This window comes from Podarcis filfolensis (assembly GCF_964270895.1).
Source record: "Podarcis filfolensis genome assembly, chromosome: 13".
Classification (NCBI taxonomy): domain Eukaryota; kingdom Metazoa; phylum Chordata; class Lepidosauria; order Squamata; family Lacertidae; genus Podarcis; species Podarcis filfolensis.
In genome coordinates this window covers 8,790,689-8,809,655 of record NC_139615.1, presented here as the reverse complement: position 1 = coordinate 8,809,655, position 18,967 = coordinate 8,790,689, and the positions used below count along the sequence as shown (strand labels likewise).

At 37.8% G+C, this 18,967-nt stretch overlaps 2 protein-coding genes across 2 annotated transcripts; both read left to right on the top strand.

The window, feature by feature from the left end:
* Positions 1-1,004: 1,004 nt before the first annotated feature.
* On the top strand, positions 1,005-8,349 carry LOC310748510 (vomeronasal type-2 receptor 26-like; the record flags this gene model as incomplete). Its single annotated transcript, XM_083584340.1, has 5 exons — positions 1,005-1,092; positions 2,523-2,749; positions 4,692-4,818; positions 4,920-5,585; positions 8,186-8,349. Exons 2-5 carry the CDS (start codon positions 2,531-2,533, stop codon positions 8,347-8,349), a joined length of 1,176 nt encoding a protein of 391 aa, XP_083440466.1. The 5' UTR covers positions 1,005-1,092; positions 2,523-2,530.
* A 5,131-nt stretch (positions 8,350-13,480) lies between these two features.
* On the top strand, positions 13,481-14,380 carry LOC310748509 (vomeronasal type-2 receptor 26-like; the record flags this gene model as incomplete). Its single annotated transcript, XM_083584339.1, has 1 exon — positions 13,481-14,380. The coding sequence occupies one exon, from the start codon at positions 13,481-13,483 to the stop codon at positions 14,378-14,380; it is 900 nt and encodes a 299-aa protein (XP_083440465.1).
* Positions 14,381-18,967: the final 4,587 nt, after the last annotated feature.

The following is an 18,967-nucleotide window of genomic DNA, read 5'->3' as shown; positions in this document are numbered from 1 at the left end:
AAAGAAGCTTTGAGGAAAGCATGTTAGGAAAAACATTTCTTCTTCTTCTTTTGTCTTCCATTGTGCCCAAAGTAGGTCCCATGAAATGTCTCACAGGTGTTCCCCTGCCTATACCACATGAATGGTACCAGCCAGGTGGTCTCCTCATTGGTCAGATTACTTCTCAGTTCTTTTACTTTTTCCATGAAGTTTTGTTCAAGGAGCATCCTAATCAGAACCTCTTTGACATCCCACAGTAAGGATACTCTTATCTGAACAGTTTAAATTGCATGTATTTAGAGGAAAATATGGTTGCTGTAATTATTTTTTAATGGGGAGTTATAAAACATTAAGAAGTAACCTCTATGTTTATTTCTTGTGCACTGGAAAGAGAGATTAAATATCTTGATATATTTTTCTCAGGACATGACAAGGCACTATGCATTACAGATTTTTTAAAAATCCATGTTATATATGACAAAACATAGACAAAGGTTTGGCTGGCAAGAAGGACGATACTTGACTTTGGGGATTCAGGAACAAATGTAAAATATATCCCCAGTCCTGTGAAATTCAAGTGCTCATGTAGATTAGTGGGATTACAGCATAACAGTTTCACGAATTGTAGATACATCATTGGAATTAGATAAAAATGTCTATTGTCAGGATAGTGACCAAGTTCTGGTAATATGTACATCCCTTGGCTTTTGCTGTAAATAAACTCAACTCAGTAACGCACAGGTATGACTAGTTTTGCACCATAAAGAATTCATGCATTTCAGACTCTTCTTCTGAATTAATGATAGTAATACTACTGACAGTGTTGTTACCAAGTTCTACCAGCATGTTCTAGCCTTGGTGTTTGCCATAAATGAAATCAACAAGAATCCCAAAATACTACCTAATGTGACACTTGGTTTCCACATCTCTGACACCTATTATGATGCAAGGATGACCTTTCGCACCACACTGGATCTGATCTTCAAGTCACATAGGTTTCTCCCGAACTACAAATGTGCCACAGAGAAAAACGTATTAGCTGTCATTGGAGGACTTAGCTCTGACACTTCTTTCCATTTGATGGATGTCTTAGGTCTATATAAGATACCACAGGTAGGATATGTGCATGGCTGCTGGTGATAATATTATATCTTTCTGATTTTACAACTTGGAATAATGTGATGGTTAAGCAGAAAGAGTTGATGATATAGTGTATTTTTGTATTTTCATATGTAAGGTGAGGAGATTTCACCCCTCCCATTCCAAGAATCTGCTGATGTTCTCTGCTGATTCTCCAGAGAGGAGGGGGGGAGGTTTCTGCTCACTACTTATTCCGCTCCAGCCTCATCTCAAAGAGAGAGACTGAGTGTTAGAGAGAGAGATTGTTAGAGAGAGAGTGTGTTATCTCTGTGTTGATAAGGTTGCTGCTAAGAGCAGCTGCAGACACAGTGCAGTTCAGCTTCTCCATTTAGCTCTGTATATAATTTGCATGATAGTGGTAGATAGAATAAAAGTAGTTATTCTACAGAGCTGTTCTCCGAGTGGTTTACGCTCTGCTGTACTCTGCTGTGCAACGACTGTCTTCGGAGTGAATTTGGTGCTCACAACTCTGAGTTGTGAGTCCACAGCACTTAGACCTGTTCCTGTGCAGAAGGTGGTCTCTGGAAGTGCTACCCCAGCTCGCCTGGCCCAGTCGGGGCTGAAGTGGATGAATCCAGTCGGTGGCACTGGCTCAAGAGCGATGCTGACATAAGGAACGTTTCCATAACTTGAGAAATTTCCTATCTCTCAACGTCAAAAATTCTTTTGAAAAATAAATTTTGTCCTGCAGAAGTTCCTAATGAGTGCCTTCTGAAATATTTAGAGTACCTCTAAATATTTACCTCTTATCTGTGTTTTCTTACAGCTTACATATGGCTCATTTACCATAGACGAGACCAAAATAGTGGAAATTCCCTCCGTTTACCGCATGGTCCCAAACGAAAACCTTCAGTATATGGGAATTATATGGTTACTTCAGCATTTTAGGTGGACCTGGGTTGGGCTCTTTGTTGTGGATGATAACAGTGGAGAGCAATTCCTAAAAATACTGGAGCCATTGATTTTCAGACATGGAATCTGTTCAGCTTTCACCAAAAGAATCCCCAAAGGAAATCTTATGGAGGATTTAATAAATCAGTTTTATGATTCCAGTGATATTCATATATCTTTCCCAGATTGTAAAGCTAGTACAGTTATCATGTATGGAGAATCTTTAAGAATTTTACGGCTGAGAACTTTTATGCATTCACAAGATTCAGGAAATACAAAAAAACCATTATTTGGAAAGGTGTGGATTGTGACAACCCAGACAGATTTTATATTAACTGGTGGTACAAGAGGATGGGATTTCCAGATGTTCCAGGGTGCCATTTTATTTGCTATTCACACAAAAGAGGTCCAAGGTTTCAGGGAATTTCTTCAAAATATAAAACCTACCAGGACGGAAAGAGATGGTTTCCTCCAAAATTTCTGGGAGCAAGCATTTGATTGTTTATTTTCAGATCCAGGTATGCCTGTGATGGATGATGACACATGTACTGGAGAGGAGAGGCCAGAAAATCTCCCTGCAGGTCTTTTTGAAATGCACATGACTGGACACAGCTACAGTATCTATAATGCTGTTTATGCTTTGGCTCATGCTTTGCATGCCATGGACTTTGCAGGATCCAAACATAAATCAAAGGCAGTTAGTAACAGTGTCAAACTTCAGTCTCTGCAGCCTTGGCAGGTAATTTCTTGTCAACAAACTCTTCTTATTTTAATGACTGATGGCTACATGGTAAGAATACATTATTTTTTGTCCTCCTTGAATAAATAAGGAAGATATTCAACATCTTTCTCATTTCAAAAATTGGGCTTACATTTCGTTCCAAAACTGAAATTTGCAATGAATGGCATTCTGAAATCTTCAGCATGCTGCTATTTTGTCTTGATTTCTTTCCTTTTACTTTTGAAATAGCTCCACCACTTTCTTCAAGGCATCTCATTTAACAATTCAGCTGGAGAAACCATTTCCTTTAATGATCAATGGGAAATAAGCGGTGGATTTGACATCATGAACCTGGTCACCTTTCCCAACAATTCCTTTCAGAGAGTAAAAGTTGGAAGTGTTGCTCCACATGTTGCTGATAGGAAAGGAATTACCATTAGTGAGAATAAAATTGTATGGCACAGATATTTTAATGAGGTATGGATTCTGGGTCTTTCTTGGAGAGCCCATTGTATTGAACTAAGATATAAGGAGCATATTTTCTCCATTACTTGATGTTGCAATGGCGCTTGATACTCTAGAGTGAATTCAATTTTTCCTTTCACATTCAGAAACCAGAGGAGGTTTCAGGGCAGCACAAACAGTTCCTCTCACACTGGGCACAAAGCAGAGGAGTCTCCCAGTAAGCACTTGCCCAGCTATGGGAAGGAGGTGTGAGGGCTCTGGCAGGGTCATTTAAACTTCAATGTCCTCCCTAAACGCTAGTTAGCACTTGTCCAGCTTGGGAAGGAGCTGTGAGGGATCTATGACCATGTTGAGACTCTTTCCCCTCCATCACTCTTGGGTGGGTGGGTATTATGCTGTCATGTCTTCTGGGCTCCATTTGACATTAAGACTAATGGCATTATCATTACATTTCACAAAGGGTGTCTTTCTGTACATCACATTATGCCAACTACATGGATGTCATAATCTACCATAATAAACCATATAAAATGTTCGGATTGGCACACACCATTACACAAAGATTGTGTCTTCCTGACAACATTATCTTCGTGAGCTGGCTTGCCTGTCTGCCTCCTTTGTCCCATTTCTTTGCTCTTGTAATGCAGTATCTCAACAATGAAATGTACACCACCATATCACTTCAGCAGAAATTGGATTGTACTAGATGACCCATATGGTCTCTTAGGGTCCTTTCAAATTCAACAATATTTCAACATTACTGTCTCAATGGTCTGAGTTACTATCTGACACCAGTGTGAGGTCTTCTTTGTTTCTGCTCTTTAAAAAACAATTCATATTCCACTTAATTACAATAGTCTCTAAGTGGTTTACAAGATATCATAGAAAAATAATCAGTGCATACTATAAAATCAAACCACATTAGCAAGACCACTGGAATCAAACAAGAACAACTCTTTGTGTTGGAAGTTCAAAAGGGGCATTAAGGCAATTCTACTACTAGTAAAGACACACTCAGTCATGGCAGGCTGGAATAAAGTAGAATCAGGAATGAATGGGGAGGATTTTTACAGAAATATTGGCTATTCAAGTTCTGCCAGATCATAGTAACATCCTCTGACATTTAAGGTCACCTTGATGACAATCGTGATAAGAACAAAAGCTTCAAACTGTACTACATTCATCATGATTTTGTCATTCCTGCATGTATTCTTCTGAACATTTTCAGGCAACTTACCTACAGGCACGTCTATGAGATCTGCCATGATAATTACAAGTTCACATAAACCAATGGCAGAGGGGAAACAGAATACTTATTACTGTAAATAAAAAAAATTACTCTGGTACAAACATCCTGCATCTATATATCATTGATGATTTCATTTCATTTGAATGTGCTGCACGGCTTTCTCTATTGTTATGATACTTCATCAGTAAGTGAGAAATATATCTTTTCAATATAACTAATTCTATTAAAAAAAATGTATATGCACAGGTTGTTCCCCTTTCTGTGTGTAATGAATATTGCCACCCAGGTCATCAGAAGAAAAGGAAGGAGGGTGAAAAATTTTGCTGCTATGATTGTGCTCCATGTCCAGAGGGGAAGATTTCAAACCAAACTGGTAGGTCATGTCATCTTGCCATAACAAAGGCTGAAAATATTTTGCTATATCCAATGAATTGCCACTAATTTGGAATTCCCCCACCTCAACCCCTTTTACAGATATGGAAGACTGTTTCCAATGCCCAGAAGATCAGTATCCAAGCAAGAACAGAAGTCAATGCAACCCCAAAATCATAAATTTTTTGTCTTACGAAGAACCTTTAGGGAAAGGCATAGCTTCAGTTACGGCTTCTTTTTCTTTCATCACAACCTTAGTGTTTGCTACCTTCATTAAGCATAAAGATACCCCCATTGTAAAAGCAAACAACCGGGACCTCACCTACATTCTCCTGGTCTCCCTCCTGCTCTGCTTCCTCTCCTCTTTGCTATTCATTGGCCAACCTGGGAATGTGACCTGCCTTCTCCGACAACCAACATTTGGAATCATTTTCTCAGTGGCTGTTTCTTGCATGTTGGCCAAGACCACTATTGTTTCTCTAGCATTCATGGCCACAAAACCAGGATCAAGAGTGAAGAAGTGGATGGGGAAGAAAGTATCTTATTCATTTGCTGTTTGTTGTTCACTGCTTCAATTTTGCTTTTGCACGGTGTGGCTCTCAACCTTTCCCCCATTCCCTGATTTAGACATGCATTCAGTGAATGAAGAAATCATTGTACAGTGTAATGAAGGGTCTGTCACCATGTTCTATTGTGTCCTGGGCTACATGGGTCTCCTGGCTATCAGCAGCTTCATTGTGGCCTTCCTGGCCCGCAAGTTACCTGACAGTTTTAATGAAGCAAAGTTCATCACTTTCAGCATGTTGGCATTTTGCAGTGTTTGGTTGTCCTTTGTTCCAACTTACCTGAGCACCAGAGGGAAAGGCATGGTGGCTGTGGAGATCTTCTCCATCCTGACGTCCAGTGCTGTGTTACTGGGATGCATCTTTTTCCCTAAGTGCTACATCATTTTGCTGAGGCCTGAACTGAACAGCAGGGAGCAGATAATGAGGAGACAACATTGAGGAATTTGGCACCACATGGGATGATGTTTTTTGGTTTCAAATGCAAGAACAATTATTTTCAGGTTTTTTTATGTTGTACAACTAATATGTTGACTTTGCAATCATAAAGCTCCAGAGGGTTTGTGGTTTACCTACTAGAGAGGAATGGCAAACTAAGCTGTAAGACTACACTGAAATGGCAAAACTGACTGGAAAACTCATAGACAAAGAAGACAAGAAAATCAAGAAATAATGGGAAATGTTCATAACTTATTTAGGAGACAACTGTAAGAAGATGAAAACATTAGCAGGATTTTAATCTCACTCGTAATGTAAGAAATACTATGGACAATATGTATAGATACAAAAAATTGACTATGAAATAATATGCAGTTGGAAATGTTGACAATACGACCCATGAGGGGATGGGGGGAAGTCCTGAGATTCAGAGAAATCTCATTTTATGGATATGTTTTTTCTATTGTGGTTAATTTACATTTGTAATATCAAATAAAAATGATTTCAGGGGAAAAAATAGGGTATGTGTGCGATGGGGCGAGCTCCCATGGCTTTGCCCCAACATACCTGCATCAGTAGATAAGTAAGTGCCGCTATGACAGAAAGGTAAGCAGTGTTTCTGTGCACTCTTGTTTCCCTCACAGTGTTCCGTTGCACCAGAAGTGGTTTACTCAGGCAGGTCACATGTTCTAGGAAGCTGTCTGTGAACAAACGCCGGCTCCCTTGGCCTGAAAGTGGAGATGAGGACCATACCCAGTAGTCAAATTCAATTGAACTTAACTGTCCAGGGTCATATACCTGTTACACCAAATATGGTACTGATTCTCCATTAACATCTCTTGCAGTTCTCTATTTAAGGTCAGACAACCCTTGCTCCCTTAAAAAAGAGGGGAAAAAACTTTTTAAAATGCAGAATATAGGTAATTGCCTAGGAGGCGCAGAAACAAACCAAATACCTCACCAAACACCTGCAACATGTCTCATGAAAAGACCTGTTGTGTTTCAAACTTGGTACTAAAACAAGATTCATTATGTTACGAAAAATTGCTTGCAAAATACAGTACTACCTTGGTTTTTGAACGTATCCCTTGATGAACATTTCAGTTTTCAAATGCCGTCAACCCAGAACTAAATGTTTAGTTTAGTTTTCAAATACGCCTCAGAAGTTGAACATGTCATGTGTTAGGGGCTGGTTTGAATCTGAATGATCAGATCCAGAAGAGGAGGAGACTTTCTCTGAAAATCTGTGTCCTGTATCCATTCCAGTTTCCCATAAGGCATCAATTTTCATATGAAAAGTCCATCAACCTATCCATAAGTCCTTCATAAAATATAGATTTCTCTTCATTTGGTGCATATATGTCTACAACCAAAGTTTTATCACCTTGGATATTAACTCCCACCCCAACATTCACCATTTTAATCGGTCAATCAGTTTAATTGTATATATGCCAAAAGTCTTTACAACAGACAACAGATAAGAAAAGGAAACTTTCATCTAAAATCATACAACATAATATGTAGCAGGTTACAACATAAAAAGAAATTTACAGCGTTAAAACTTAAGATTGGAGTGCATTCACACGGCTACATATCTACCGCAGTCCTGTAGCAAAAATCAGTTTGGGGCAAAAGTGGGAATGCATAAATAGACAGAGATCAATTCCTCACATGGCCATTAACATTTTGGATTTTAAAGAATACTACTTTATTATATGGTCAGGGGTCCCTTTACCTTTACCTTTACCTATTTTATTATATAGAGACTAAAGAACATCAATTCACATACAGTTAAAAACAAATATATGCTTATTTCAGTACAGTATGAGGGAAATCATACGTACAGAAATGATTAAATGTAATATTTAGCCATAGATGAGGTGTAAATTGCACTTCTGATTTATATGAAAAACTTCTTGTTCAGTCAGGCAAGGTCCCATATCTTATCTGCTTAGGGACCAGAGAAGACTTCTGCTCAGAAATGGAAGACAAGATCCAACATGCTGCCTACCAGAAGGGTCAATTATTATCAAAACACTGAGAGAGTAATTTCCCCACACACAGTTCTCCACAGCACTATCATTTGCTCATGTGGTCAAAGCTCCAGAGATTTTCAAAAGGGTAGGAGAAAACTGTCAGCAAGCAAGTCTGAAAGTTATTATAAATGAACACCTGTGACATGGGAAGTTGGGATTAAATGCAAGAGGTAAGCAAGGAGATCTCTGACACTTTTATACTACTGCTTTGTTAAAGCTATTTCTAAGGAACAGGTGCTAGGCAGCTTATAGTTAGAGAGAAGCTTTGAGGAAAGCATGTTAGGAAAAACAATCTTGCTTCTTCTTCTGTCTTCTACTGTGTCCAAAGTAGGTCTCATGAAATATCACACAGGTGATCCCCTACCTACACCACATGAATGGTACGAGCCAGGGGGTCTCGTCATTGGTGGGATTACTTCTCAGATCATTTACTTCTTCCATGAAATTCTGTTCAAGGAGCATCCTTCCCAGAATCTCTTTGATATTCCACAGTAAGGATCGTGTTAGCCAAATCTGTTAAGTTATGTTATATGTAACACAATATAAATAAACGTTGGCTGGGGAAATCGTAACAATTGGCTGTAGGGAATCAGAAGCAATTGGAAACCTATTTCCACTCCTGTAAAATTCAATTGCTCATTTAGATTAGTGGGATTATACAGCAACAGCTTCACACATTGTAGGTACATATTCTGAATTAGAAAAATAATTCTATTCTCAGTCTGGTGAGAAAATTCTAGCAGGATGGATTTCCCTTAGCTTTTGCTGTAAATAAACGCAGTTCAGTTAGATACAGGAACTACGAGGTTTGTAGCATAAACTATTCCTGCATTGTAGACTCATCTTCTGAATTAATGAAAGTAATATTATTGGCAGAGTCATTACCAAGTTTTACCAGCATGTTCTGGCCCTGGTGTTTGCCATAAATGAGCTCAACAAGAATCCCAAAATACTGCCTAACATGACACTTGGTTTCCACATCTGTGACACCTATTATGATGCAAGGATGACCTATCGTTCCACACTGGATCTGATCTTCAAGTCACATAGGTTTTTTCCAAACTACAAATGTGCCACAGAGAAAAACCTCCTAGCAGTCATTGGAGGACTGGGCTCTGACACTTCTTTCCATTTGATGGATGTCTTAGCTCTATATAAGATACCACAGGTAGGATATGTACATGGGGGCTGGTGGTAATGTCATATTTTTCTGTATTTACAACTTGGAATAATGTTGTGGTTCAGAATAAAGAACTAGTGACATTGAATTTGCTTGTATTTCAAATATAATAAAACACCAGAAAAGACCCTAATGAAAACATTAGACTACTAACTTATTTTTGCAGTTTCTGTATGTTTTCTTACAGCTTTCATATGGCTCATTTACCATAGATGAGACGGAAATAATAGAAGTTTCCCCTTTTTACCGAATGGTCCCAAACGAAGACCTTCAGTATATGGGAATTATATGGTTACTTCAGCATTTTAGATGGACCTGGGTTGGGCTCTTTGTTGTGGATGATAACAGTGGAGAGCAATTCCTAAAGATCCTGGAGCCATTGTTTTCCAGACATGGAATCTGTTCAGCCTTCACCAAAAGAATCCCACAAGAAGCTCATATGGAGGATTTCATAAATCAATTTTTTAATAAAAGTCCAGTTGATGTATCCTTCCAAGATCAAAAAGCTGGTACAATTATCATGTATGGAGAATCTTTAATCATTTTGCGGCTGAGAGTTTTTATACATTCAGAATATTCAGGAAATACAGAAAACCCATTATTTGGAAAGGTGTGGATTGTGACAACCCAGACAGATTTTATATTAGCCGGTTCTTTAAGAGGATGGGATTTTCAGATGTTCCAGGGTGCCATTTTATTTGCTATTCACACAAAAGAGGTTCCGGGTTTCAGGAAATTTCTTCAGAATAAAATCCCTACCAGGACGGAAAGAGATGGTTTCCTCCAAAATTTCTGGGAACAAGCATTTGATTGTTCCTTTCCAGATCCAGGTATGCCTGTGATGGATGATGACACTTGTACTGGAGAGGAGAGGCTGGAGAATCTCCCTGCAGGTCTTTTTGAAATTCACATGACTGGGCACAGCTACAGTATCTATAATGCTGTTTATGCTTTGGCCCATGCTTTGCACGCCATGGACTTGGCTAGATCCAAATATAAACCAAAGGTAGTTGGTAACAGTGTCGAACTTCAGTCTCTGCAGCCTTGGCAGGTAATGTTTCCCCAATAAATGCTTTGTAGTTTAGTGAACAGTTTGGTACAGGTTGAGAATACATTAATTTTTGTTCTGCTTGGATAAATAATGAGAATATTATACATGTTCTTGTTTTGAAAATGTGGTTTACATTTCCTTTCTATGAATGAAACTTGAAAGGACGGCCATTCTGAAATCTTCAGCATGCTGTTATTCTGGTTTGATTTCTTTCCCTCTTTTCAAATAGCTCCACGTGTTTCTTCATGACATCTCTTTTAACAACTCTGCTGGAGAAACCATTTCCTTTAATGATCAATGGGAAATAAGCGGTGGATTTGATATCATGAACCTGGTCACCTTCCCCAACAATTCCTTTCAGAGAATAGAAGTTGGAAGTGTTGCTCCATATGCTGCTGATAGGAAAGTGATTACCATTAGTGAGGATAAAATTGTGTGGCACAGATATTTTAATGAGGTATTGATTCTACATTTATTTTGGAGAACCCATTGTATTGAACTATGACGTAAGGAGTGTTTTTGCTTGTATTAATTCTTTTTCAAATTTAGATGTTTCATTCTCAAATCCCTTCTTTCTATCCAAACTTAATCTCTCATTTATTTAATAATATTGCAACCAGTCCATCAGGTATATCCTAATTTCTTCGAATTTCTTTAAGTTGAATTTATTATTGTTTTTTTCTAACAACATCCTGTATGTCGCCCAGTCTCCTTTCGTGTTCTTCTTTTTTACCACCAGGGCTTCTGTGGGTGACATTGACTGGGGAATCTTAGGTTCTAATAATGCTTTATATTTGGCCCATATTTTATAAAGTGATTTTCTTATTATGTGGTTCAAAAATCCCTTGTGTGCCTTCACCTTCTCATACACCAGATACACGTGCCAACCAAAGCAGTTATCGAAACCCTCCAGATCCAGCATGTCCGTATGTTTTAGTATGATCCAGTCTTTAATCCATACCAACCCGGCAGCCACATGATATAATTCCAAATCGGGAAGAGTGAACCCTCCTCTCTCCCTCTGGTCTATATGTAACTGATGTTTAATTCTCGGCTTTTTCCCATTCCAAATGAATCTAGTGATGTCTTTCCTCTAATTTTGAAAATATTCCATGACCCCTAAAATTGGGATGGTCTGGAATAGGAAGATCATTTTAGGTAAAATATTCATTTTAACTGCTGAGATTCTGCCCCAGAGGGAGAGATGAAGTATTCCAAATTTCTAAATTTTTGTTTATCTCATTCCAGGTTTTGGTGTAATTATTAATACATTTTGTAGATATCCAGATTCCCAAATATTTTGCTTTGTTCTTGATCTCCAAACCCGTAATTTCCTGTAGATCCTTCTACTCCTCATCTCTCATGTTTTTAACCAACAAGTTGTGTTTTTTTGTAGTTTATTTTAAATCCTGCTAGTTTACCATATTTATTAATCAATTCTATAGCTAATGGGATACTTTCTTTCGGATCTTCTGTTGTTACTATCTAGTCGTCTGCATAGGCTCTTACTTTATATGCTTTTTCTCCTATCACAACTCCTTTTATTCTTTCCTTTTTTCCCAAAGTTTTCATTAGAGTTTCCAACACTAATATGAATAACAGAGGTGACAGAGGACATCCTTGCCTAGTCCCTTTCATAATCTTGATATTTTCCATGACATCATTATTTATTACCAGCCTTGCCCTTGGGTGATGATAAATTGCCTCTATTCCCCTTTTGAACCTTTCTCCAAATTCCATTAATTTAATTTGCCTTTTCATAAAACACCAGGAACCATTGTCTATTGCCTTCTTTGCATCTATTAGCATTACAGCTGCCTGTTTTTCATTCTTAAATCCTAGATATTCCAATATATTGACAATATTACTGGTGTTGTTTTAAATTTGCCTTCCTGGTAGGAATCCAGCTTGGTTTGGGTGTATTATTTCTTTTTTAACGTGTTTTAACCTATCTGCTAGAATACCAGTGAAAGGTTTGTAATTGCAATTCAACAGAGATATTGATCTATAATTAGACGCTAATTCTAGATCACTTCCCTGTTTTGGTAGCAGTGTGACATAGGCTTCAGTCCATGATTCTGATACCTTCCCTCTGTTACAAATATCATTCATTACTTCTTTTCAGGGTGTTGCCAATGTCTCTTCTATTTTTTGAAATACTCCACTGGGATTCCATTTGGACCTGGCATTTTCCCCGGTTTTGAATTTCCATCATTGAAACAGGGGTGTTTAACGTCTTTATCTTGTGTGGTGCTGGGAATTTTATGTTGATTTAAATATTGTTCTATTTCTTCTGGGTTTTCTAATTCCTTTTTATATAGCTCTTTATAGTATTTCACAAAATTTTGTATAATCATTTTTGGGTCATCTGTCACTCTCTCTCCAATTCTAAATCTGTTAATTAATTTTTCACTCCGCCTTTTTTTAAGTTGCCAAGCAAGAAACTTATCCAGTTTATTGGCAAATTCAAAATTGCTGTGTTTCAAGATTTTCAGGTTCCATTCAATTTCTTGTTCTAACATAGATGAGCAGTCAGATTGTAGTAATTTTATTTCTTGTTTTATTATCTCATTGCTCACTTTTTTTTTAATAAGTTCCTTTTCTTTCTTTCTTTTCCTCTAATAATTCTGCTTTTTTTCTTTTCTTTGAAAAGAATTTTGCTGTATAAAGTAACCCCTAATCACTGCCTTGCAGGTGTCCCAAATCACTTTGATGTCGGTACCTTGATTGTTATTAAATTCAAAAAAATTCATCTAACGTCTTCTTGGCTCCTTGAACTACTTCCTAAACATTTAACAGAGATCCATTAAGTCTCCATCTTCGTATTCCTTTTATACGTATACCATAAATCAAACAAGTTACACAGGCACAAACATCCTGCACCTATATAACATATATTATTTTGTTTCATTTGAATGTGCTGCAAGGCTACCTCAGTTGCTATGATACTTCGTCAGTAAATGAGAAATATATCTTTTCAATATAACGAATTATTTAAAATAAAATAAAAAAACCATAGATCATATAATAGATTATTGTGTTTCATTTGAATGTGCTGCACGGCTGTCTCTATTGTTATGATACTTCATCAGTAACTGAGAAATATATTTTTTCAATATAACTAATTCTTTTAAAAAACAAAAAAACAAAAATTTATATGGACAGGTGGTTCCCGTTTCTGTGTGTAATGAATGTTGCCATCCTGGTCATCAGAAGAAAAGAAAGGAGGGTGAAAAATTTTGCTGCTATGATTGTGCTCCATGTCCAGAGGGGAAGATTTCAAACCAAATGGGTAGGTCATGTCATCTTGCCAAAACAAAAGGTAAAAATAATTTTCTGTATTCAATGAATGGTCAGTAAGTTGAATCTCCCCCACCCCAACCCATTTTTCAGATATGGAAGACTGTTTCCAATGCCCAGAAGATCAGTATCCAAGCAAGAATAGAAATCAGTGCCACCCGAAAATCATACATTTTTTGTCTTACAAAGAACCTTTAGGGAAAGGCTTAGCTTCAGTTACGGCTTCTTTTTCTTTCATCACAACCTTAGTGTTTGCTACCTTCATTAAGCATAAAGATACCCCCATTGTAAAAGCAAACAACCGGGACCTCACCTACATTCTCCTGCTCTCCCTCCTGCTCTGCTTCCTCTCCTCTTTGTTATTCATCGGCCAACCTGGGAATGTGTCCTGCCTTCTCCGACAACCAACATTTGTTATCATTTTCTCAGTGGCTGTTTCTTGCATGTTGGCCAAGACCACTATTGTTTCTCTAGCATTCATGGCCACAAAACCAGGATCAAGAGTGAAGAAATGGGTGGGGAAGAAAGTATCCTATTCAATTGCTGTTTACTGTTCACTTGTTCAATTGGGCTTTTGCACAGTGTGGCTCTTAACCTTTCCCCCATTCCCTGATTTAGACATGCATTCAGTGAATGAAGAAATCATTGTACAGTGTAATGAAGGGTCTGTCACCATGTTCTATTGTGTCCTGGGCTACATGGGTCTCCTAGCCATCAGCAGCTTCATTGCGGCCTTCCTGGCCCGCAAGTTACCTGACAGTTTTAATGAAGCAAAGTTCATTACATTCAGCATGTTAGCATTTTGCAGTGTTTGGTTGTCCTTTGTTCCAACTTACCTGAGCACCAGAGGGAAAGGCATGGTGGCTGTGGAGATCTTCTCCATCTTGACATCCAGTGCTGTGCTACTGGGATGCATCTTTTTCCCTAAGTGCTACATCATTTTGCTGAGGCCTGAACTTAACAGCAGGGAGCAGATAATGAAGAGACAGCATTGAGGAATTTGTCTTCATTGCCACAGTCATGCTAATTTGCATGATGGACAACTATTTCACATACATATCAGTTAGAAGAACAGGGGCATATTCAGTTTTATTTCTCTCTCCTGCATTGTTAGCATAGATAACTGTCTCTGCAACATCTTAATTTGCTAAGTTATATTTTTCTTAATTGGAAATTGTTCCCGTTCTTTTTCTTTTCATCTAACCGCACAGAAACTTTTTGTAGTTTCTCTGGACTCTTTCTTTTCTTTTTATGGAATAACTTCTTATGTAAGCTTGACTTGCATCCTAAACTGTCTGTATCCCTATGTCTTTATTAAACTTATTCTCAAAGAATTATTTTAACCTTTGTTTGCAGTCTTGTTCAACCTTCTCTTCTTGTAACAATTCATTAAACCTCCATCTAATAAAACTTATGAGTGTCATAATGACTGAACTGTGATCTGAGAAAAGCTTTGGTAAGATGTCTACCATGTCTCAGTATGTAACTAGCACTGGGAAGGATAGAAGAGAAGTTCCCTACCAGAGAGGAATGGCAAGCCAAGCTGATGGACTATGCTGAAATGGTAAAACTGACTGGAAAACTCAAAAACCAGGAGAACAAAAACTGTATTAAAGAATGGGAAAAATTTATAATTTATTTAGCACACCATTATAATCAGATGGAAAGAATGGCAGGATTTCGATTTCACTTGTAGTGTAACAAATACCATGGGCAATATGGATTGATATAAAAGTTAGAGTATGGAAGAATATGCAGTTGTAAATGTTGAAAATGGGACCCCATGGAGGAGGTGGGGGGAAGTCACGAGATTCAGAGTAATCTCTGTACAGTGGTGCTTCGCAAGACGAAATTAATTCATTCCGCGAGTCTTTTCATCTTGCGATGTTTTTCATCTTGCGAAGCACGGTCCGTCGCAACTGCGCCTCTTCAAGCGGCTTTAAGAAAAAAGCGAACAAACTCGCAAGACGTTTTCGTCTTGCGAAGCAAGCCCGTAGGGAAAATCGTCTTGCGAAACAACGCAAAAACCAAAAAACCCTTTCGTCTTGCGCGTTTTTCGTCTTGCGAGGCATTCGTCTTGCGAGGCACCACTGTATATGGATATATATTTGGATTTTTATAACTGTATTTGTAAAACCAAATAAAAATGATTTCACAGAAAAAGGGAGAGAGAGAGAAAAAGAGCTGGGTTCTCAATGAGATATGTAAATTGCTTTGCATCTCCATTTTTATATCTCTGTATGTCAACAATGTCCATATTATACATCATTTCAAAGAAAATCTTAGTTTACCCGGGAAAACTTTAATATTTTACCCTAAAACTCTGTTCTGTATTGGAGAAACCACTCCATTCCATTCTCCAATAAGGCAGCAATTTTCATATGAAAAGTCCAGCAACCTGTCCACAAGTCCTTCATAAAATATAGATTTCTCTTCATTTGGTGCATATATGTCTACAACCAAAGTTTTATTCCTTTGGATATTAACTCCCACCCCAACATTCACCATTTTAATCAATCAATCAATCCATTTTATTGTATATAGGCGAAAGGCCTTTACAACAGACAACAGGTAATAAAAGGAAACTTTCATATAAAACCATACAATGTAACCTGTAGCAGTTTACAACATAAAAAGAAATTTACAACATTAAAACTTAAGATTGGAGTGCATTCACGTAGCTACATATCTACCTCAATTGGGGCAGATGTGGGAATGCATATATAGAAAAACTCCATTTCCCCTCCATCAGTGCTGCAGAGATAAATGAATCATGTGGCATCCCATAACAATTTTTTATTTTAAAAAAATACTACTTTATTGTATATTGACTAAAGAACATCAATCCACTTACAGTTAAAACACAAATATATGCTGTTTTCAGTACAGTATCAAGAAAAAGTATACATACAGAAAGTTTTAAATGCAATAATTAGCCATAGATGAGGTATAAATTACACTTCAGAATTAATATGAAAAACTAGTTGTTCAGTCAGGCATGATATTTTTGATCATGCAAATCTGGAGTCAAGGTCCCTTATCTCATCTGCCTGGAGACCAGAAAGGACTTCTGCTCACAAATGGAAGACAAGAACCAACATGTTGCCTACCAGAAGGGTCATTTAGAATCAAAACACAGAGAAAGTAATTACCCCTCTCACACACAAAGTTATCTACAGCACCATTATTTTCTCAGGTGGTCAAAGCTCCAGAGACTTTCAAAAGGGTAGGAGAAAACAGTCAGTAAGCAAGTCTGAAAGTGATGATAAATGAACACCTGTGCTATGGGAAGTTGGGATTAAATGCAAGAGGCAAGCAAGGACATCTCTGACACTTTTCTCCCATTGCCTTTTATAAGCTTGATGTAAGAAAATAGGTGCAGGGCAGTTTATATTTAGAAAGAAGCTTTGAGGAAAGCATGCTAGGAAAAACAATGTTTCTTCTTCTTCTGCCTTCTACTGTGTCCAAAGTAGGTCTCATGAAATGTCACACAGGTGATCCCCTACCTATACCACATGAATCGTACCAGCCAGGGGGTCTCGTCATTGGTGGGATTACTTCTCAGATCATTTACTTCTTCCATGAAATTCTGTTCAAGGAACATCCTTCCCAGAATCTCTTTGATATTCCACAGTAAGGATCGTCTTAGTCAAATCTGTTAAATTGCATGCATTTTGTAAATGTAGAAGAAATATGTGGTAGTATCCAAAGCTGTAAAGATTTGTGAATGGGGAAATATAAAAACAGTCAAAGAAATCATCTTTATGTATATTCCTTGTGCACTGAGATAGAGGTGAAGTATTTTCTTATATAATAATATGAGAGATCACAAGGTTTCTTAATGCACTAGGCATTATAGATGACAAATTCACATGTTATATGTAACAAAATATAAATAAAGGCTGGTAGGTGATAATCGTAACAGTTGGCTGTAGGGAATTGAGAGCAATTGGAAACGATACTCCCATTCCTGTAAGATTCAGTTGCTCATGTAGATTAAAGTGATTATACAGTAACAGTTTCATACATTGTAGGAACAACTTCTGAATTAGAAAAATAATTCTATTCTCAGTGTGGTGAGCAAGTTCTAGCAGGATAGATTTCCCTTGACTGTAAATCAACTCAATTAAGTTAGATACAGGAACTACGAGGTTTGTAGCATAAACTATTCCTGCATTGTAGACTCATCTTCTGAATTAATGAAAGTAATATTATTGGCAGAGTCATTACCAAGTTTTACCAGCATGTTCTGGCCCTGGTGTTTGCCATAAATGAGCTCAATAAGAATCCCAAAATACTACCTAACGTGACACTTGGTTTCCACATCTGTGACACCTATCATGATGCAAGGATGACCTTTCGCACCACACTGGATCTGATCTTCAAGTCGCATAGGTTTCTCCCAAACTACAAATGTGCCACAGAGAAAAACCTCCTAGCAGTCATTGGAGGACTAGGCTCCGACACTTCTTTCCATCTGATGGATGTCTTAGCTCTATATAAGATACCACAGGTAGGATATATACATGGGTGCTGGTGGTAATATCACATTCTTCTGTATTTACAACTTGGAATAATGTTGTGTTTCAGAATAAAGAACTAGTGACATTGAATTTGCTTGTATTTCAAATATAATAAAACACCAGAAAAGACCCTAATGAAAGCATTAGACTACTAACTTATTTTTGCAGTTTCTGTATGTTTTCTTACAGCTTTCATATGGCTCATTTACCATAGATGAGACGGAAATAATAGAAGTTTCCCCTTTTTACCGAATGGTCCCAAACGAAGACCTTCAGTATATGGGAATTATATGGTTACTTCAGCATTTTAGATGGACCTGGGTTGGACTCTTTGTTGTGGATGATAACAGTGGAGAGCAATTCCTAAAAATACTGGAGCCATTGTTTTCCAGACATGGAATCTGTTCAGCCTTCATCAAAAGAATCTCAAAAGGAGCTCACATGGAGGAATTCATAAATCAGTTTTACCATTCCAGAGCAATTGATATATCTTTCCAAGACCATAAAGCTGGTACAATCATCTTGTACGGAGAATCTTCAATAATTTTGCGGCTTAGAATTTTTATATGTTCAGAAGATTCAGGAAATACAAAAAATCCATTATTTGGAAAGGTGTGGATTGTGACAACTCAGACAGATTTTATATTAACAGGTGCTGCAAGAGGATGGGATTTTCAGATGTTCCAGGGTGCCATTTTATTTGCTATTCACACAAAAGAGGTTCCAGGTTTCAGGGAATTTCTTCAGAATATAAAACCTTACAGGACTGAAAGAGATGGTTTCCTCCAGAATTTCTGGGAGCAAGCATTTGATTGTATATTTTCAGATCCAGGTATGCCCGTGATGGATGATGATACTTGTACTGGAGAGGAGAGGATGGAGAGTCTCCCTGCAGGTCTTTTTGAATTGCACATGACTGGACACAGCTACAGTATCTATAATGCTGCTTATGCTTTCGCCCATGCTTTGCATGCCATGGACTTGGCTAGATCCAAATATAAACCAAAGGTAGTTGGTAAGAGTGTCGAACTTCAGTCTCTGCAGCCTTGGCAGGTAATG